Source organism: Magallana gigas, chromosome 1 (assembly GCF_963853765.1).
Source record: "Magallana gigas chromosome 1, xbMagGiga1.1, whole genome shotgun sequence".
NCBI lineage: Eukaryota > Metazoa > Mollusca > Bivalvia > Ostreida > Ostreidae > Magallana > Magallana gigas.
In genome coordinates this window covers 67,261,201-67,283,013 of record NC_088853.1, presented here as the reverse complement: position 1 = coordinate 67,283,013, position 21,813 = coordinate 67,261,201, and the positions used below count along the sequence as shown (strand labels likewise).

The 21,813-nt window shown below is 34.5% G+C and overlaps 3 protein-coding genes across 3 annotated transcripts; 2 read left to right on the top strand and 1 right to left on the bottom strand.

The window, feature by feature from the left end:
- Nucleotides 1–760: 760 nt before the first annotated feature.
- LOC105330701 (cathepsin L) lies at nt 761–5,477 on the top strand. Its single transcript, XM_011432571.4, has 8 exons — nt 761–856; nt 1,881–2,017; nt 2,288–2,393; nt 2,903–3,055; nt 3,838–3,961; nt 4,360–4,460; nt 4,696–4,967; nt 5,239–5,477. The coding sequence occupies exons 2-8, from the start codon at nt 1,881–1,883 to the stop codon at nt 5,336–5,338; spliced, it is 993 nt and encodes a 330-aa protein (XP_011430873.2). The 5' UTR covers nt 761–856; the 3' UTR covers nt 5,339–5,477.
- Nucleotides 5,478–7,427: 1,950 nt separating this feature from the next.
- Nucleotides 7,428–13,101, bottom strand: LOC105331761 (procathepsin L). Its single transcript, XM_034462958.2, has 7 exons — nt 12,897–13,101; nt 11,557–11,662; nt 11,094–11,249; nt 10,274–10,397; nt 9,709–9,809; nt 8,812–9,080; nt 7,428–7,916 (listed from the first exon to the last, which is right to left on the bottom strand). The coding sequence occupies exons 1-7, from the start codon at nt 13,037–13,039 to the stop codon at nt 7,814–7,816; spliced, it is 1,002 nt and encodes a 333-aa protein (XP_034318849.2). The 5' UTR covers nt 13,040–13,101; the 3' UTR covers nt 7,428–7,813.
- Nucleotides 13,102–14,698: 1,597 nt separating this feature from the next.
- On the top strand, nt 14,699–20,866 carry LOC105331760 (procathepsin L). The gene is made up of 9 exons (XM_034462957.2): nt 14,699–14,844; nt 15,490–15,623; nt 16,157–16,262; nt 16,995–17,144; nt 17,504–17,627; nt 18,059–18,159; nt 18,830–18,995; nt 19,731–19,836; nt 20,607–20,866. Exons 2-9 carry the CDS (start codon nt 15,490–15,492, stop codon nt 20,704–20,706), a joined length of 987 nt encoding a protein of 328 aa, XP_034318848.2. The 5' UTR covers nt 14,699–14,844; the 3' UTR covers nt 20,707–20,866.
- The last annotated feature ends 947 nt before the right edge of the window (nt 20,867–21,813 follow it).

Sequence of the window (21,813 nt, the reverse complement as noted above, 5' to 3'; positions counted from 1 at the left end):
GACTACTAATAACCCGGACAGGTATCTGAAGGACAGGTAATCAGTTGGGGTGTTTACCCAGGCCCGCTGTAAGATGGGTGACGGAGGATTGTGTAAAAATTGAGGTCACATCACATAGAAAATTGAAAAATACGTATCATTGAAAGTCGTCGAATCTCCTGTTCATCTTTTTTTTTTTTTTGAAATTCATATTCATACCAGTGCTGAGTTTTCATTTATATCAATGCTAGTCGATTTATCAATGCGGAATATTTTTTTTTTTTGACTTTATTTGTTCATGCACCGCCCTTATTTAATAAAAAAAAAACAATGTCTTTTTAATTTCCATTTATTCATTTTTAGTCAGTTTTTTTGCCCTAACGAGCTTTTTAATGGCAGATATTGTACAAGAAAACTATACCCAGCGAGTAAAATATATCACTTCTAATACAAATGATTTTTATTTCAATTTAGTTTTTAATCTTATGTGTTTCCTTTATGTTAACTCTTCCTTAATCTTACACCTACATTTTGATCTCTTATAAAATACGACAAAATGAAATAAAAAAAAAATTAAAAAGTTTTTAAAATCAATATCCAAATTTTTAGCAAACATCCGACAAAAACATACAATATGCAAAATATTAGCAATAAAAAAAAAAATAGCCCCCCCCCCCCCAAAAAAAAAGAAAACAAAAAGAATAACCGTGTAAAATTTGATATTGAAAATATTAGCAAAAACCATACTAAAATACAATATGCAAAATATATTCCCGTCACGTGACACCATCTTATCACATGACCACCTCGTGGAATCCCCTGCACTTTGTTTCCTATCTTAGCGGGGAAGAAGACGCTTTATCTCCAGATCTACAAGGTTTGTGACTTATGTTGCATTTATCTAATTTTTGATTTTATTTTTTGGCTTGGAAATAATTTTGCACGTAAAAGTTTATTCACAAAATAAGTAGAAATCGTAAAATTCAAATAAGTTGATTTTATTGATAATTCAAATCATGAAGGCTATCTTAATAATACAGTGAAATTTATCTGACTTTAAAAAAAAAATTGTAAGATGAGCAAAATGTATCAATTCACGTTTGCAAGTTTTCATGATACGAGAAGTCTGTTATAAATACTTTGGGCTGAATGTTGCAAGCCAAACATGCATTTTTTAAAATAACCAAATAAATGTATGTCGCCAAAACTTTACATTTTCATGCAGCATGATTAATAGAGTTTAATAATTTCAAAAATAGAACAAGTTCTCTAAAATTTGTGTTTTTGTACGACATTTGTAGTTGTTATGACGCGGCGAATTCCCCTACATAGTTTGACCTCGGATACATGTACTTTTGTCAAGATTCTTGTGGAGAATCTTTTCGTCACCATTACAATTTTCGCTCTTTTTATAAAAATGTTTCTCCCTGATTGCATATACTTTTATTTAGTGAAGCCTTATATCAAATGCACATATAAACTACACTATCTGAACATGTTCTAAAAATCGAAATCAACTCATTGTATTCGACGAGACTTTAACGAGACTTCAGATGAGAGTACGTATGGTATTTACACAAACTTGACCTAACCAGGTCAAAATGATAAAGTAGTTATGCAATTTATCAGCTGGCGAACAATATATGTTTGCTGCTATTTATCCAAACGATAACAATCCATGATAACCTACAGATGAGAATCACATGCAGAAAGTCTAGCATTGGAATCACATGGTTTTAATTGTTTGCATCTCACATGCCATGTGTTGCACGAGATTTGCACGAGATGCACATGGATGACCGAATACACCCTATATATTATGGCGAACTATTTAAATATGGAATCATTCCCTCTCAATCAATATTCTCTGTTTTGCTCACATTCTTTGATCTTCTGGGCAGATGTTGCGCGTTGCTGTAGTAGCGGCTCTGGTTGCGGTGTGCTTCGCCCGACTTCCCAAATCCGAGTTGGACTCAGAATGGCAACTGTACCTTAAGGCTCATGGAAAGCAGTATGGAGCGGAAGAGGAAGCTAGAAGGTAAAATTCAAGTTAAAAACTCAGGATTATTAAAAAAAAACCCACTTTCATACAGTGCTGGCATAGCAATTGCAAATTGTTATCTATAACATAGAAACCCCTTTTTGGATACTGTATCAGAATTCAAATCATATTCTTTCATATGAATTCATTTTATTGAGGTCATCCCTCAACTGAATGTAATTAACATCCTCTGTCTTCAACTTTTTCTGAATCAATTTCCCTTTGTTATTTCTCTTACAACTCCTGTTATAATTGTAACCACAACAGGCGTGTGATCTGGGAGGGTAACCTGGACTACATTGAGAAGCACAATCTGGCCGCCGACCGCGGGGACTACAGCTTCTGGCTGGGAATGAACGAGTATGGAGACATGGTAAGTGAGAGTAGAGACCTGGTTAACACAGGGACTACAGCTTCTGGCTTGGTATGAACGAATACGGAGACGGTTATTAGAATAACAGACGAATGCAGAGAGATTAAAGACAAGGTATATGTGGCCGAAAGGTAAATTATAGGCGAGTAAAAGAGAACATACTAGTTAAAGGAACTACTGGCTGAGTTAACATGAACACTACAATATCTGGCTGATAATTGACTTCGGTGATATAGGAATAATATACAGACTAAGTGGAGATATGGTAGGGACGTGACTACATAGGAGTAAGGGTTATTGAATGCTGAGTAGAGACAGTGCCGAGTTAATGTGTTCGTGAATGGGTATGATAAAAAATCCATAGATGTTACAACTGAAAAATTAATTGCATTCTATTCGTAATAAGTTAGGAATTTCATTTTTATATGTATACTTTCACTTTGATATCTTACGTTCATTTTGATATCTTTACTTTCACTTTGATAAATATGTTTTAACTTTCATAACAGACCAATGAGGAGTTCCGTAGTACCATGAACGGCTACAAGATGAGGAACGGCACTAGCCGCGGATCTCTTTACCTCCCTCCGTCAAACATCGGGGATCTTCCCGACACGGTCGACTGGAGACCCAAGGGATACGTCACACCAATCAAAAACCAGGTATAGTTAAAACAAGTCTTCCTTTTGGCACGTGATATCATTGGTCAGCTTCCTGTTAATGTATGCCGAATGCATTACATGCAAACAATTGATAAGTAAAAAATTATATTACAGCGTTTCGCTGATTTCCGAAATAGCAAGGAATGAATTAACTTTATTTCCGATTAAAATCCTTACGCATATATTTGATTTGAGTTATTATGTTACTAAATGAATGTTGTCAAGGCAAACTCCTGAGAATAATATGTTTTCCAGTAATCTACAAATAATTAAAAATTTACATGAAGCTGACACTACATAGAAAACAAAGTAGTGCGAGGCAATAATCCATCGAGCGAATAAAAGTCTTCCAAACAGTATTTCTTTTATTAGAAAAGAAACTAATTATTTAAGTCAGTCACACATACATTAAAAAAAAAAGATCAAGCCAATACAGAAAATCACTGACTTCAACAGTTTGCTATTTCCGCCTTACATCTATATTCAAAGTATATACTGTTTGAAAAATCATACTTTATTTGAATTGAGTCAGACCAAAAATATAAACAAGATACTTATTTAACATTTGATTTTTGAGACCTTCATACTCATTGTTGTGTGATAAATAGCTGCAGTTTCTGTTTATAAGATACTATAAACGTTTACACAAAGCAAGTTGTATAAGTATCTCAATGGGTCAATACTGTTTAAACAGTACAACCTATAATTATCTATAGTATACACTTGAAAAGCAGATGAACTCTCTGGTTTTTATGACGTATTGTGTATGACCTTTGTTCCAGGGTCAATGCGGGTCATGCTGGTCTTTCTCCGCCACAGGGTCACTGGAAGGTCAAACTTTCAAGAAAACTGGCAAGCTGCTATCTTTGTCCGAACAAAACTTGGTTGACTGCTCTCAAAAACAAGGTGCGACTTACTACTTGTACAACAAGGTTGTTTCTTACACAAGAACTGGTGACTTAGAACCAAAATTATAAATGTTCAATTTTCAGTGCTAGTAAATCATATTTTACAAAATTTGTAAAGTAACACGTATTGGTTGAACAACTTTAAATTAATAGAACGATACAGTGCAAAAACTGTGAATATTACGACAATTTGTCACTACCTGTTGTTGTTTTTTTTTAATTCATCATTCAACATCGTTATCTTCAAAACATTAAAGTGATAACCCAGTATCAGAAAAAACCACCTCAATCCTTAGACACTGTAAACAAATAACAGATTTGCTGATTGATAGTTTTTTGTGGCATGTTGATTTCGTAACATTCAATTTGATAATTAGGTCCGAATTTTTTATATAGGTAACCATGGTTGCCAAGGCGGTTTGATGGATGACGCTTTCCAGTACATCAAGGACAACAACGGAATCGACACCGAGTCGTCTTACCCTTATGAGGCCAAGGTAGTTTTCATGAAAAAAAACCCCACATTATATTGGGAAAAGGGTTTTTGAGAGACTACATGTAGGGACTAGCAAGTGCATTCTTAGTTTAACCTCACCTACAATCCATGAACGTTATAATTTACGGACGCCCTAAATCATGCTTCGTAAAATATAAAAGAACCTCTGGAGTTTAAAAAATTTCTTAATGTGAAAGACGTTTTAAAGATCATAAAATTCTGTTTTGTTATCACAGAACGGCAAATGTCGTTTCAACGCCGCCAACGTAGGAGCCACAGATAGTGGATTCACAGATATCAAGAGCAAGAGTGAATCAGATCTTCAAAGCGCCGTTGCTACCGTCGGCCCCATCGCTGTTGCCATTGATGCCAGTCACATGAGCTTCCAGCTCTACAGGTCCGGGGTATACCACGAGTTTTTCTGTAGCGAGACCCGATTGGATCACGGCGTGTTGGCGGTAGGATACGGCACAGAGAGCGGCAAAGACTATTGGCTGGTTAAGAATAGGTAATGACGTCATCAAATTATTACATATAACAGCAATACAATTACCCCCCCCCCCCAATCCAAAAAAAAAAACAGACAAACAAACAAACAAATAATACAGAATGTTTATCTTTTTAGGAATTTCAACTTACTCATTTGATTAAAAACTAAGAATTGACTCTTCTTTTTAATATCCATTCCTTTAAAAAAAAACACCTTACGGAGAAAGAATGTTTACTATCGAAGAACATCTGGCATGTTTTATAAATTTGTTTAATATTTGTTTTTACAGCTGGGGAGAGAGCTGGGGACAGAAGGGGTACATCATGATGTCCAGGAATAAGAGAAACAACTGTGGAATTGCTACCTCTGCCAGCTACCCAACTGTGTAAACGTCAGCAATGTAGAATACCAAGGGACGAAATTCTGCTCTAAAGGGAAATAACTCGAATATAGGATAAAGAAATTATTTTTGTATTTTTTTGTATTAATTTTGTACGAATGAATTGAAATAAATTTATTTTAAAACCACACCAGTGTTGTTTCTGCAAGTTGTAAATTTAAATTTAGTCGACTCGTTGTGAGTAAATATGAACTGGAGTTTTTTTATGTTCTTAGGTTGATACTTTTAACAAATTTGGACAAAATAACGAATGAAAGTCAAAAATGAATGTCTTTAAGAGGGGGGATCTCGATTGAGCTAAACGACTTTTTCCATCTTATTTCTATTGCGTACAATACTGTATTAAAGTAACTCTAAAGGGTAACTAAAATTGAAAAGACAGTTATCGATTGGTATGTATTCTTCTATTAGGTATTTCTAATGGTCAACGAAAATTTGAGGTTAGCCAACAAGTGATAAATAGATACCACGCTTACAAGTCTATTTTGTAGTCAGAGCTTATGACATGTTTTTGTGTTCATTTGTGGTTAATAAAAGTTTTAGTTTTAGTTTTAGTTTTAGACCTAAATAAATGTGATAAACGCTTAAGAACTATTTATTTAGGCTTAGAACTTAAAACTTTTACCGGTTACCAATGTAAACAAAAACAGAGCTTTGTTTACGTGACTCAGAATTGTGACTGAGTTCTGTATCCTGCTTACACCTCTACGACTGATATTCAAATTTTCAGAAATGAATAACTCAAGCATTGTAAACATTAACAATAGAAAAATAAAAGTTGACCAAAATCGTAACCATGCCCCTGTAAACCTTATTTTATGCTTCAAAGTAACACAAATAAACTTCAATCGCAATAAGACAGCATGCAATCTAAAAGCTTTTCCAACATATGTACATGCATCAAAATGTGTTGACCGTTCTTAGATATAATACAAATACATGTACATTGTACATGGAATCGGAAAATAGTGTTATCGTAAATATTTATTTTTATTTCTTTCTAAAAGGTTGTTTGATAGACAAGAAAATGGGTCTGCGAGTTTCGTAAAATAAATTGTTGTGATATGAATATCATTCCTGGAACTTGCATTTTCTTGAGTCGTAATAAGTGATACATCGTTAGCCATAAATTACCCCCCCCCCCCCCCCCACCCCAACGCTTCTATCTTGAATTATATTGAAATACACGATAAAATGATAAAACTAACCGAAATTTCGGTTGTCAAATTCAATGCTCTCATTAAATACCAGCGCCGTCAAGTAATGGTATTTTATGATGTAATTAACTTTTTTAGCCTAATGTATGACAAAAACAGTTTTGCTTTTGCTCAGATGTTATCGTGTAAAAATCATCATTTATGTTAAACGACTTGGCAACTAAAATACTCTCTAATATACGTCCTTCTTTAGCTTTGCAAATCTTTTCAATGTGGGTCAAACTTCGCACAATAGTAAACATTGAGATGACACGGATGCTTAAAGCGGCTATAACAGTCTTAGATAAGGTTTGAACCGCATTTCATAAGGCAGCAACATGAAGCGGACTTTGGACTCTAATTGTCAATGAACCATTGACAGCTTTTCACTTGTTTTAAAGGTGACAGCAAACCGGGTTTTCTTTTATTTAAACTGTATCCATAATCTATGTCAACCCTGAATTGATAGACACTACCAACCGTATCCAGTGAAATGGAGTACCCTATATGCTATATTTTGCCAAAAAATGACTAAGTTCAAAAGCTGGTATTTTTTTTCATAAATTATCAGAAATCAAAATCCTAGCAATATGCACACCTCTGATATATGTACAATTAATCTGCAAAAGAACAACTTCCTATCTTGAAAACTGTAGGAGGGGTTATCCGTACAATAGGGTACCCTTTTGGCACCCGCCCGCCATTTTCACCATTTTAATAATCGGATCTTTCCGTTGGAAAACCCGATTAAAAACTGTTTTGGATTTGTAGAAGTGAACATTGATGTTTCCACATTTATTAGAGTTGCAACTTTATTCTTTTCCTCAGTTTCTTTTTTTAACATTCTCTATTTTTTTTCTAAATTCAGACATGACTCAAAGCAATTGTTTTCTTTTTATTTTCAGAATAACATCAATGTAGCAAGTAAAGTTTCAAATTGATCAAAAAATGATTGAATTCTTTTATTCAATTATCGAAAATTCCTTAAAAATCCGTTTTTTCTATCAAAACATAGCCGTGACGTTTGGCTTTATTAGAAATCCAGTTTAGTCACGCATTGGAAATTCTCTAGCAGCCCTCTCTCGACAATCAGTGATTAAACGGAAACAGATATTATTATTTTTTCGATGTTCCTCGAACATAAGATAGAAAAAAGCAAGTATAAAAAAACAACTCTAAAATACACCATTTTTGCAAGTATTCTTCACACGCCAACTTATACACTTTGTCTTTGGAATATTCAATATTCCAGATGTACCGATGTGGATTTATTCCAGAATGGGGTAGCTGAGGGTGTTCGCTATGCCGCACTGGTTGTTTTTGTCCTTTGACAGCAAAATGTATCCCTTATCTCCCCAAGATGTACCCCAACTGCAATAGATAACAAGATATAGCACATGATATACACTAACTGTTATGATTATATAAATAGTGCCTGTTTGGGAGGGTAACAGTTGAAATTGACACCCGCTTTGCGTCGGTTGACTTTTGCCTTCCCAAACATGGACTATTTATTTTATTTTACCGAATGTCATAATTCTAAAGAAAACTTAACCGTTGTCGTTACTTCTACGGCGCACGGTGGGCGCATATCTCACGCGCATGTAACAAGTCGTTGTGTTACCCGTTGACAAGTGTCTTGCTAACGCTGAGGGTAATTGAACGGATTATAAATGCGTTTAAACCAATCAAATTTAAGTATTTAACGGGAAAGTATAATGAATTGGAATATAAGATGGGCACACTAAAATAAAGCTTAATTATCGTTCTATAATGCATGATATTTTACGGGACTAACAATAAGGTAAACAGTCATTATAACATAAATAATTGCTTTGCAATCATGTAAGGTCAATATTTCACATTACTTGTTAAACTACTCTTGCTTATGTTTTAATGTAAAGTATAATTCTGCCTCATGATTTTTAACTTTGATCGATTTTTGTTGGGTTTTTTTTATGCACACGGGGTTTTTTATTGGCAATGGGAGACGGTTTAGGGCCTATTTTTTGTCAATGCCAAGAGACCTTGGATATCTAATGTCATCTCACATGCTTTTGTAAAATTATATCAGAACTTGAAATATATTTATTGAAGGTTTTTTCTTGTACAAACAAAAATCAGTTTAACAAATCGTTTGCCATTTATTGAAAAAAAATCTAATTTCTCAAGTTGTGTACACGGATAACCAAAAAGCCTAAGCGACACATTCATTAAAAAACCTTTATGAGTTACAGGTTTTACATTCTAAATGAAAGATATGTACCTGTTCTTTGCAATCCAGTATTTCTTGCCATCCATCAAACCATATCCCACCACTACCAGAGAATGGTCTACCTGACCAGAGGAACAGTTGGGCTCGTCATACACCCCAGACTTGTAGAGCTGGAACGACGAATGGGTGGCGTCCAACGCGGCGGAAATCGGACCAACCGTTGCCACGGCAACCATCAAACTTTCCTCCGACTTTGGAAGATCCTTGTAACCTTTGACCTTTGCAACCACAGCGGACTTGTTAAACTTGCATTTCTCCTCCTTCAATAGTAATTACATATATATAGAAGAAGCTGTTTAAAGAAGCTGACGCAATGAACTTGTTCAGTCATGTAATTTAACCTTTGTAAGAAGATAAGTGTATAAGTTTCAAGAATTGATTTTCAGGGAGATATTCTCAAAATTATAGCTTATATCTTTTATATTTGCATGCATTCTTGTTCGAATGAGACGGAAAGATCTATGTTTTTAGCACTAATCGATTTTTCAGCATTTATTAAAGTATCATTCAACAGGTTGACGAAATTGTTAAGGTTGTATCACACCCATATTGTAACGTATTTTCTATCGAAATAGAAAATAAAATCAAGCATAAATTTATATATTTTTCTTTTCCATACCTGGTACCTAACAGCTTAGAGCGTTAACTGTCCGTAAGTCATGATTTCGAATCCTGCTGGGGCTAATACAATTATAATCTTTTAAATAAAAACCAAATTAAAAATATTGTGGTAATACGTTGTAACATTTTAAAATTCTAAACAAGTGAAGGTATTTTGATAATACTATACTTTCATCCACATTAATATGGACAGGTGTCCAATACCACCTTAACAAATGCTGAAGATTTCAACGCCCGAAAACCAAGCAAATACTGCAAGCACCTTACCGCGGGTTTGTAAGGGTAACTAGCATTACTCTCGATTCCTCCCACGTCGTGGATATACTTGAAGGCGGCGTCCATCAGACCTCCCTCACATCCATGATTACCTTTAAATATAAGATTAGAATGGAAAACTATTTACATCGACTTGTAAGTTAAGCCTAATTTGTTTGGCATATTGCAATTTAGAATTCTAGTTGAGAAATGCAAAATAGATACTATAGGAAATATATATTAAAATTTGACGACATTTTATACAATCGTTAGGCAATTGTCTACACAACGAACCTATAACATACCCAAATTGCTTTCATAACTTTCACAATTTGTTCCCAAGAGGCACCGCCCTTGTTTCTGTAAGGTTCCCAAATTGTCTCTACAACATACCCATTTAGTCCCAAAAACGTACCCATTTTACCTGCGACATAACTATTGTATCTGTTCACAAAACGAACCTTTTTTGATTCCCATAATGTATCGCATTTGTCCCCAATTGCATACCGTGACCCAGTTTTCCCAATAATGTTTCCCACTTGTCCCATAACGTACCCGTTTAGTATTCGTAACGTACCCCATTTTTCGCTGCAGTCCATCATTTGCTGCACGGACAGGACAATCAGTTTCCCTGTCTTGTTCCTCACTTGACCCTCTAGCGCACCTGTCGCCGTGAATGCCCAGCAAGATCCGCAGGCAAACTGGGAATTTAAAAAAATTGTTTGCTAGAAATATTACACAATATTCAACATGTCTAGTAAACATTCATACTAATAAAATTTATGAATAATAAATAATAATAGATAATATTTATGAAAATATTTAATCATATTTTTTCTGTCACGAGAAGTTTATGTACCTATTCTAAATATAGGATATGCTGATCACAAAAAAGTCACATTTTTTTTACTTTTGCAAAGTACAGCATATATCAACTGTACAATCACTGTAAATAAATATGTCACGGAAAAATGTCGATGTTTAGATTCCGTGCATAAAACAAAATTTCATTACTTTTTGAATTTTTTGATTTGATACAGTATTACTGCAAATTAAAAAAAACCCAGACCTCAATTTATATTCTTTTTCCAAACAGCGATGCACCAATCATATTAGAGGCTACCGATACGGAATATATTGTTATATAACCTGGTTTTAGACATTTTACTGTTATATTACCTGGTTTAGTGTTATATTACCAGGTTTTGTGTTATATTACTTGGTTTAGTGCTATATTAAAGGGGTTTGTGTTATATTTCCTGGTTTAGTGTTATATTATCTGGTTAAATGTTATATAACCTTGTTAAATGTTATATTACCAGGTTTAGTGTTATATTACCTGGTTTAGTGTTATATTACCTGGTTTAATGTTATATTACCTGGTTTAGTGTTATTACCTGGTTTCCTACGGGTCCAACCCAGCCCTCCTTTCTCCAGTCTACCTCTGATGGTAGACCGGAAGTGTCTACTACGATATCCGTATCCGGGTCCGAAGTTACTGAGTCACGTGGTCTGATTCCTCCTCCATACAGATGCAAAAACTCTTCATGACTCTAATGATTACAAGTGTAACTTTTAAAAAGTAAATAATTTATCGTTACACCGTACATTTTTTCCCTAGAGCAATCATTCCTTTAAATAGAACACTCACAAACTAGAACGACCCTATAATCCATTCTAATCGTGGAACTTTTCTGTTACTTAGATATAACTCGTTTACACAAAAACATCCCTATCCCAGCAAGTTTAATAATTTCATTATGTATCATGTTTGATTTGTAAAAAATCATGTCATTTGCAACTCAATATCATAATAAACAATATATATGTATAAATCGGCCTTTTTATGTTGAAGGTTACCAGATCGGCGAATTCATTGAGACCCAATGTGTACGAGTGCTCTCCCCTTTGGAACTCGTCATTGTGTTGGTTGATGTAGTCCAAATTCGCCTCCCAGATATCACGTCTGAAAAAAACGCAATTTTTACTTTTAAAAGAGGTACAGTATTTGAATAACCCCAGTTTGAATTAATTTGAATTTTGATTTGTTTGACTGCCCAGCAATAAAAATATTGCCAAAAAGCGCATTATAAGGAATCCTGAAAACAAACCTAATGTCAACCATTTTAGAACTCCATTAGATGAAAAAGTTTAGTTTAATTCCTATTACTCTCACGACGTTATGAACACCATAAGGCCCTTCAAGCTTTACACTTTCAACTCTCTCATAAATTCTTCGCATCGTAAAACCGGCTTATATGAAAAGTAATTTGATCTCAGTTTACAGTAAAACACGTTTATAACAAAGTGCTAGGGCGGTTTTTTTTTGCTTGCTTTGTAATAAACGTAATTCGATATATTGGTCAAATGAACAACCTGTAATAAAGTCACGAGGATTGAAAATCAGTTTGCTGTAAGCTCCAATTCATTATAAGCGTATATAACCGCTATAAACGTATATACACTATAACCACTATAAACGTATATACGCTATAACCGCTATAAGCGTATATACGCTATAACCGCTATAAACCTACATACACTATAACTGCTATAAGCGTATATACTCTATAACCGCTATAAGCGTACATACGCTATAACCGCTATAAGCGTATATACTCTATAACCGCTATAAGCGTATATATGATATAACCGCTATAAGCGTATATACGCTATAACCGCCATAAGCGTATATATGCTATAACCGCTATGAGCGTATATACGCTATAACCGCCATAAGCGTATATATGCTATAACCGCTAAAAGCGTATATACGCTATAACCGCTATAAACGTATATACGCTATAACCGCTATAAACGTTTATACGCTATAACCGCTATAAGCGTAAACACGCTATAACCGATATAAACGTATATACACTCTAACCGCTATAAGCGTATATACGCTATAACCGCTATAAACCTACATACCCTTTAACCGCTATAAGCGTATATACTCTATAACCGCTATAAGAGTATATACGCCATAACCGCTATAAGCGTACATTCTCTATAACCGCTATAAGCGTATATACGCTATAACCGCTATAAGCGTATATACGCTATAACTGCTATAAGCGTATATACGCTGTAACTGCTATAAGCGTATATACACTATAACCACTATAAGCGTATATACGCTATAACCGCTATAAGCGTATATACACTATAAGCGTATTTTCAAAACATGTTTTCTCTACCTTTCCGTCTCTTCGTCTGACGTCAAATACTGTTTCCGGTATTCCTGTTTGTATAACGCCCATTCTGTATCCAGTTCCGGTACACGGGCCAAGGAAGAAAATATCAACACTGCCAGATAGATGTACGAAATTAAGATGTTCATTTCCTTTGTTGGGGGCGAAAATTTGTTGTCGATATATAAGATATTTTTATCTTTGATACAATATCAATGTGTTGGCTCACGTTATATATGCATGACAGATGCGATACGTGCTTCTTGTATATCTTGTGATGTTCATTCATCAACAGGTGACCGGCATCGTGATTTTAAAGGACTTGATAATCATTTTTGTAAAACCTCACTAAACATTAAAGCAACTGAAAACGGCAATTGTTAGGCTATGAAGAAGTTATGAGGGTAGGCAGTAATGCAATCGCGTAAAAGAGTTTATAATTAAATATTTATATTTATTTATTAAAAATCAAAGTACCACTTTAAGCTCAAAGCGTCAACATATTTGATTATATAAAATACGATAATGCTGTACTTAAGTTCAACTCATTGTTTAATACTTTTCCCAATAGATACCTTCAACATACAAATTTGGAACAACGATATAGAAAAGTATAAGAGTACTGAAACAGCTGATCGCATAGCTCTTTTAACCAGCGCAAACAACCCTAAACTAGATTCTAAGTCCATGTAAGAACGTGTATTGAAAAACAACCCATTCCACCGAATCTGTCATAAATTTTTCAATATAAGGAAGATATCCCCTCCCCATGTTCGCTTAATAACAAAGAATGAAGTTGTTTCTATAAAGAGCAAGACAAATACGACGTAGGAATCCCGAGATAGGGACGTGGGGGGAGATAACATACGGGGCACCAAGGGACTGTAACCTTGGCCCTAGAGAAGGGTGTCGGAAATTTGGGCCGACATTTATCTCAATAAACTATCTGATAATGTGAAATTGGGGTAGCATCTTAAGTGTGAACCTTGATACACGGATTTCATTTCTTTCTCTCAACTTATCTTTCTATTAGTTCATAAATTTCACCTTGCTATATCTCTTTCAATTTGAATTCTTTCTTTCTTTCTTTCTTTCTTTCTTAGTTCATACACTCACTGTATACCTCGTATTTTACACAGTGTTAAAACTGCATTTTTCATTAGAAAGATCTATATGATCTTCGAAAATCATGTTTGATACATTATTTTTATCACTATCAAAAATAGGAATTACAATTAGATGAAAAAGTGTGGGGTCAAAAAAATGAAAAAAAATTGTAACTCTTTTTTTTTTTAATGAGATATGTTTTTAAAGTAAGACTTTCACACACAAAGAGTTTTAGGTTAATGATAAAATTAAAATAAAATATATTGTTCACATCGCAAATCAATATTTTTTTTTCCAGACAAGATTGCGACTTTTTATTCATACATTTTTTTATGTCACCCTTTTTAGAACATAGTGTTTATTACGGTATGTAGCAGTATCTTTTTAGAACATAGTGTTTATTACTGTATGAAGCAGTATCTTTTTAGAACATAGTGTTTATTAATTTATGTAGCAGTATCATTGTTCTGAATTTCAACATGCATTTAGTTCATAAAGGCTGGGACCTTCAATCGGGTTACTTAAAGAAACAGCAATCCCCAGCAACAGAAAAATCCGTTTTATTTACGTCGCGTGTATAGGTTTTATAATTTAAGTAACACATTCCCCTTTTAGAGATGAACCCCACATTAACCAAAACGAAACACATTTTGTTTATTTCTTTTACGTAATAAAAAAAAATATTATATATCATTCTAAATGATATCAAAATTTTTGTTTTTTCCATAAAGTTTTTCCGTATTATCAAACACCAGCAATTGCCCCTTTGGGTACCTCATTTAGTTTCGTAAATGAGGATATATTTCTACATGAGTCTCACTTCCATCGACCCTTTCTTCCTGTAAAGGTAACAATGATCTTAATTTAAAAAAAAAAGTTTATATGTTTCACTTCATCTTTGTTTCGATCTAAATGTAATTACGATTTTTTAAAATTTATTTTATTTCAAGGTTGTTTAAATACTTTTTTCCAAATTCCTTGTTAGTTATGGATTTTTGCAGATAGTTATAATAAGATTTTTATAAATATGGAGATCATATTTGTTTTTGTTTAAAGTAGCACAGATCGTTAATTATTTAAAATACTATTGTTTCAATAATTTTGTAAAAAATTGTTACAAAGTTCCATTAATCTTTTTTCAACTAACTAATTGTGTTAGATAACTTTGTTTTGTTATTTTCAAAGCACCTTTAAAATTTAAACAAAAACTGGTGGAAATAATAGCATTCCAATTATCAATTAAATCTTTTGATTTATGACTTTTTTGATTTTGTTTCGTGTTTCTACTAAGTAACTTTATTTAAAGCAGTTCAGCAATATTTGGAATTAAAAAAAGGATATTTATTTTTGTCTGCTGCATCTTTTTACATCGACTTTTAAATTATTATCTATCTTAATGATAATAATGATAATAATCTTTAAACATTATCTAATTGTTCCTGGTTATTATGACACATCACGCGTTTTTATCACCCGGCCTGTTATCTTACAGATGCTTCGTCTAGCGTTGGTTGCCGCGGTGATTGTTCAGGCCCTAGCGTTGCCCTTTGACTTGACCTTGGATAACGAGTGGGAACTGTTCAAGGTCGCCTACAAGAAGAACTATGGGGAGGAAGAATCCAACAGGTCATACAATGTCAATTCAATACAATATTCTTAAAAACCTGACCACGCTTTATAGTATGCATCTGCGATATTTTGAGAAAATTCATTTGTCGACAAGGTCGCCTTGATTTGGATAAGTTTACATCTGGATGTTCTTCTTTAAAGATTTGCCAGTGTTGTCGGAAGCAAATTGAAAAGGGGGAGGGGGCTAAAGTTATCAGAAATCTTAAACAAGCTTAAAAAATATAGTTACAGTTATGTCTAACTTCGCAGAAAGGGGAAAGGGGGACTACCCCTCCCCTCTTACCCCCTTCACCCCTCCCCCGTTTCCGACGCCTAGGTATGAAATATCAATGAGCGATGTACGAAATTTAGCGTATGCAGCTAAAAACACACACAAATCTAGTCTGTTCACTGTTATGTTACGATTATGAGAATATCTTTGTAGAAACAAACACCTATCAATTTTTTTCCTTTTATCGCTTATCCTAATGATTCACTTACTGCAATCAATAAATCAATCAATCAATAAATCAATCGATTTCCTCCTGCAGACGACAGATTTGGGAGGATAACATCAGACTGATTGAGAAACACAACCTTGAGGAAGACAGGGGAGTACACACCTACAGACTGGGGATGAACGAGTATGGAGACATGGTGGGTGGGGGAGAGAGAGAGAGAGAGAGAGAGAGAGAGAGAGAGAGAGAGAGAGAGAGAGAGAGACAGAGAGAGAGAGACAGAGAGAGAGAGAGAGAAAGAGAGAGAGAGGAACTCGAACTCGAAAGAGAGAGAAGGAGAGACCGACAGAGAGAGTGAAAGAGAGAGACAGAGAGAGAGAGAGAGAGAGAGAGAGAGAGAGAGAGAGAGAGAGAGAGAGAGAGAGAGGAACTCGAACTCGAAAGAGAGAGAAGGAGAGACCGACAGAGAGAGTGAAAGAGAGAGACAGAGAGAGAAAGAGAGAGAGAGAGAGAGAGAGAGAGAGAGAAATAGAGAGAGAGGAACTCGAACTCGAAAGAGAGAGAAGGAGAGACCGACAGAGAGAGTGAAAGAGAGAGACAAAGAGAGAAAGAGAGAGAGAGAAAGAGAAAGAAACTTGAGAGAGAAAGGGGAACTAGAGAGAGAGAGGAAATAGAGAGAGAGAGAGAGAGAGAGAGAGAGAGAGAGAGAGAGAGACTGAATCGAAGAGAAAGATAATACAGAGGAAAGGTAAAAAGAAAGTGAAAGGGGGATGAATTGTAAAGAATTAGACGATAATGGAATAACAGAAATATGTATAGTAATAACGAATTAGATAAAACGCGGAATATGATTAATTAGGTTTGAAAGTAATTCATACGCTGAGATAATCAGTTCAAGTTTCTTATTTGGCATATTTCTTTTGTTTTACAGACTAACGAAGAGTTTACTCGCGTGATGAATGGTCTGATCGTGCATAACAAAACCAGTACAAACTTGTTTGAACCAACCATGGATCCAACAGACCTACCGGACTCAGTTGACTGGAGGGCGAAAGGATACGTTACAGAAATAAAAAATCAGGTTCAAATCATTCTGAAGAAATCTTGTTTGAATAATTTTTCTTTACTCTTTCTTTTTGCATTCTGTATATCTTTTAAAAAAAATTTGTTTTAGATAAAATAAGTTACTGTGGCTGCATACAAATATCCATTTAAAATTAATCAAAATTATGCAATATGCACCAAAAAAAAATTGAAAACAGTCGCTGTTACAATTTTTTTTGGTTGTTGTTTAAATATAACAAATGTCTTTTAGAGATACATGTACATGTACAAAGGTATATAACTCCATTGGACTTCCCAAAGTTAAAGGTTTATCCTAATGTACAGTTAATGGTTGGTTGGATAATTTCATGACCTTTTATGACCTTTTGACTTCAGGGTCAATGTGGGTCATGTTGGGCTTTCTCCACCACGGGGTCACTGGAAGGTCAACATTTTAAGTCCACCAACAAGCTGGTCTCCCTCTCAGAGCAGAACCTAATGGACTGCTCCAAGAAACAAGGTCAGGAGCGATAACTCTTTATGCACATACTTCATTTCCTGTTCTAAAAAAAAGAAAGAAACAAATAAAATGAATGTCTGGGAAAGAAAATTTGATAAAAATATTCTACTTGGATGTTTGATAGAATTTTTTTATGATTATCTATATTAATTCTTTGAGCATTTTTTTTCTACGTAAACATCATTTGCTCGATCAAGATTCATATATCAAAACACTTTTTACAGACAAAACATGTTAATCTAAAAGCATGTATATTTTGTATCTTAAATTAGAAATATATAATATTTATATATAATTATATGAAATCCCTTTAAAAATTGAACTTGAAAAGCAACTAACCTGCAAAATGAGTTGTAAAATAAGTTTCTTCCACGGGCCAATTTTGACATTGCACCTACTACATTATGTTCGGTTTCTGTTGGATCTAACAGGTAACAAAGGTTGCCAGGGAGGGTTGATGGACAACGCCTTCAAATACATTGAGGAGAACAAGGGGATCGACACAGAGCAATCCTACCCATACCGCGCCAAGGTCGGTCTACATCCGGGACCTTACTTTATATCGTTCATTTACAATCGCAACTTCTCGGGCCTTTCCGACAGGCTCGTGTTTTTCCGAGCCTGCCGGAAAGGCCCGAGAAGTTGCGATTGCGTTCATTTAGCTAGAGTATTTTCCCTTTTGCTGCCATGCTTAAAGTGAATAAAATTCAGATTTCAATTAAAACTTGCCAAAATAATCAACTCGTTAGTTAGACAACTGAACCGTTTGACTACTGTGAAGTAATAAACTTATATTTACTTTGTACTACCTGATTGATATCAGTTGTTTAACAAATTCAGGTGATTAAAAACCTTCAACTATTAAACACGTTTGATGGTTCAACTTACATCATTAAGTAGTGTACATGTAAGAGTTGTATTTAGATATTCAACATTTTATAACCCTACACTTAACAACCACCCCATCTAAACCCCCGATTTAGAATTAATTAAAATCGGTAATAGTTTTTTAAAGATGATGATCAGTCCCAGCATACTTATCTAATATAACTTATGTAAGAAAAATTGACGTCGACATTGTCATGTTTGTTAAAATCTGCCGACAATATAGCCTAACGTAGTCAGAGACATTGGCAAAATTTACCAAAATTTACTTTTCGGAACGGTTAGATTAACCAATCACTAACCTGTTTACTTTTCAGAACGGTAAGTGCCACTTCAAGGCCTCTGACGTGGGCGCCACTGAGACGTCACACAAGGATATCCAGGAGGGCAGTGAGTCGGACCTTCAGCAGGCGGCCGCTACCATTGGTCCAATCTCTGTCGGCATCGACGCAAGCCACTCCTCCTTCCAGCTCTACAGAAGCGGTAGGTCATGTGCTTCTTTACACTGTATACAGGGAAATGTCTGCCCTCGTTTTATTTTCGTCCCTTTCCTTCTCGTTGTCCGAGTGCGAATTCAGGACTGGGCGAATTCTATATCAGAAATAATATCTCGTAAGACAACTGCATCTTGGTGAATTCAAGATGGGGCAAAACCGTTTACAAGTGTAGAAGGGCGAAAATAGCACGGGGCGAAAATGATCCTGTTTACAGTAGTATTAAGGTTCTTTCTATTGAAATGTTAGGTAAGTGGTGTTTTTGTTAAAGAGGCGGTTTTATATTGTGTTTCTGTCTTTGACTGGTTGGTTGAATTTCTATTTATGAGGATGCTTGTTGTGACTTGACTTTTCACCACCTGTTAGATTGATTTTTTTGAAATAAATTGCAGGTTTGAACTTCAGTTTACGAAGTTTTTGGTCGAATTTCTACTTTAAAAGATATATAGGTTTAATTTTTATTAAAGAGTTATGTAATTAACGTTTTAATTGATCAAATATAAGAATTGCATTGATTTCTTGAATACCTTGTTATTATATCTGAAGATAAGTAATATTTTGCTGACTTTAAAAAAGTTTAATTTTTTGGTAAAGCTGAACGTTCTTTAAGAAAAAGAGGATTCAGAGTGAGTGGTATTCTCACAAAGTGTATTCAACTAGCCATGCTAATTTTTGGGGTAGAGGTGTAATTATTTTCAAAGAAGTGACTGGTTTTCAATACTAGGTGTCTACAACGAGCCAAGATGCAGCTCCAAGAAATTAGATCACGGAGTGTTGGTGGTAGGATACGGGTCAGAGGGCAGCAAAGATTACTGGATTGTTAAAAACAGGTAAACACTGACATTACAGCTCTCCTGCATTTGGATAATCGGAAATATAACTATGCAACCGACCATTCACTCCATTTGTGCATGTGATATGAAAGGAGTATCCGCAAAAACATGCCATGTATAATTTTTTTACCCACTTTAATATTTACTTTTGAACGTTATTAACGCTTATAAATACATGTACATGTATGTTTCTTTTACGTGTAGATTTTATTAAGTAAAAATCGTCCTTGCGTACATTGCAAGTTTCAAAAAAAAAAAGAGTAATTTTTTTCAAGTCGATTTTATTTGTTTGAATTTTGTACAATTTTACGTCATTTTAAAGGTCAAATGACCGTTTTTATCTACAATGAAGAGCAAAAAAAAAAATTACAAGCAGTGACCCAACTTGTGGGCGTAATTGAATAGTTTGATACAGTTTACGCTTTTTTATACATGTAAATCGCTTCGCGGTTTATAAAGCGTAAACTGCCCCAAACCATTTTATATCGTATAAAACAAATAAATAATGAATTCATTCCTTAAATAATCATTTAGTTTATATCAAACGCTGTTTCAAACGTCATGCAGAAAAGATATTGTTTTTGTCAGCTACTTGTATGTTACCTGCATACACACCATTTAACGCTGAAAATGGATGTCTTGGGGTGTATTCCTACGGGTTTTTTTTTTTCTTATAATTTTATAAAGAGCTCTTCTTTAAAAAATGTTAAACTAGTCTCAAAATGACCACGACTATTACACCCTCTTAACAATTTTTATTTCTACAGCTGGGGCAAGTCCTGGGGAATGAAAGGCTACATTCAGATGAGCAGGAACAAGAAAAATCAATGTGGTATCGCCACCAACGCCTGCTATCCAGTGGTTTAAGGGCTTATCAATCCAGCCATGCATTGTTATTCTTTAAAGTCTAAAAATCTCAATCCTAATGCTATCAAAAACAGCTGACATTAATTAATTTCATTTTTTCTTGTATTTTAATGTATGTGTTCTAATTATAAAATTTATAAAAAAAATAATATCAAATGAATTTAGTTTTGTTATTCTTGACACATGGAAAATGAATTGAGATTACAATTGTCAAATGGTCTTAAAAATTTAGAGACTCATCTTGTGGGGGTAATTGAAAGAAGTTATTACTGTTAACCTCTTTCAATTACGCCCACAAGTTGGGTCTTTAAATTCGTAAGGTTGACAATTTTAAACTCAATTCACTTATAACATTGCCTGTTACGATCACATACTTTTTAAATTTTGCTCTTTAAAGATTTAAAAGAGACTCTAACAATCTGTCTAAGAATACTTTATACAAGGGGATCACAATATCTACTCGGTTACCAATTGGTATTTTTTTTTACTTAATAGTGAAAAAAATGTATTTGAGGAAATAGAATCATTCTTTAAGTATTATGAGGCGATAATTTTTGTCGGGGCGTAGTCAAATCCAATAAAGCCTGAAGGGCTTTATGATAGTTTTGACCACGCTCCAACCGAAATTATCTCCTCATAATACTCAAAGAATGATTCCTTATTACTAGTGTTTATATTATATCCAATTTGTACACTTTAAGACAACATTATTCTAAAACCACTATTTTTTGTGTAGCACATGCTATGTATCACTACGCAGAGCAGCCAATACCGTTTTTCGGTTATGCTATAAGACGCGCCCATTTTGTGTCACTCATGTGTTAAGAAGTTATTGAGTTTCAGGGTTCAAAATTGATTCGTAATGTTATTACAGACAAAGACAGTTGAAAATGTAAATATTAACATGTTACGCAAAAAAAGAACTTTTAGGGCAATGTTTACAATGCCCTTGAATGACATATGCATTCTATAATGCGCGCCGAAATTTGTCTATCGCATAGGATGCTTCACCAGTGCATTTTATCGTGAAGTTCCGTGAAATTGTGGTTAGGCCGTTAGGATGCCACTCGGCTTTCTTCTTATATTCTACCCAAATTTTACGGACGT

Coding starts and splice junctions, on each gene's coding strand:
- LOC105330701 (XM_011432571.4), top strand. CDS start 1,881: ATGTTGCGCGTTGCTGTAGTAGCGGCTCTGGTTGCGGTGTGCTTCGCC. Junction 2,394..2,902: donor TGAACGAGTATGGAGACATG/GTAAGTGAGAGT, acceptor CTTTCATAACAG/ACCAATGAGGAGTTCCGTAG. Junction 4,461..4,695: donor CTTACCCTTATGAGGCCAAG/GTAGTTTTCATG, acceptor TTGTTATCACAG/AACGGCAAATGTCGTTTCAA.
- LOC105331760 (XM_034462957.2), top strand. CDS start 15,490: ATGCTTCGTCTAGCGTTGGTTGCCGCGGTGATTGTTCAGGCCCTAGCG. Junction 16,263..16,994: donor TGAACGAGTATGGAGACATG/GTGGGTGGGGGA, acceptor TTTGTTTTACAG/ACTAACGAAGAGTTTACTCG. Junction 18,160..18,829: donor CCTACCCATACCGCGCCAAG/GTCGGTCTACAT, acceptor TTTACTTTTCAG/AACGGTAAGTGCCACTTCAA.
- LOC105331761 (XM_034462958.2), bottom strand. CDS start 13,039: ATGAACATCTTAATTTCGTACATCTATCTGGCAGTGTTGATATTTTCT. Junction 11,250..11,556: donor TCAATGAATTCGCCGATCTG/GTAACCTTCAAC, acceptor TGTAATCATTAG/AGTCATGAAGAGTTTTTGCA. Junction 10,398..11,093: donor TTGGACCCGTAGGAAACCAG/GTAATAACACTA, acceptor TTAAATTCCCAG/TTTGCCTGCGGATCTTGCTG.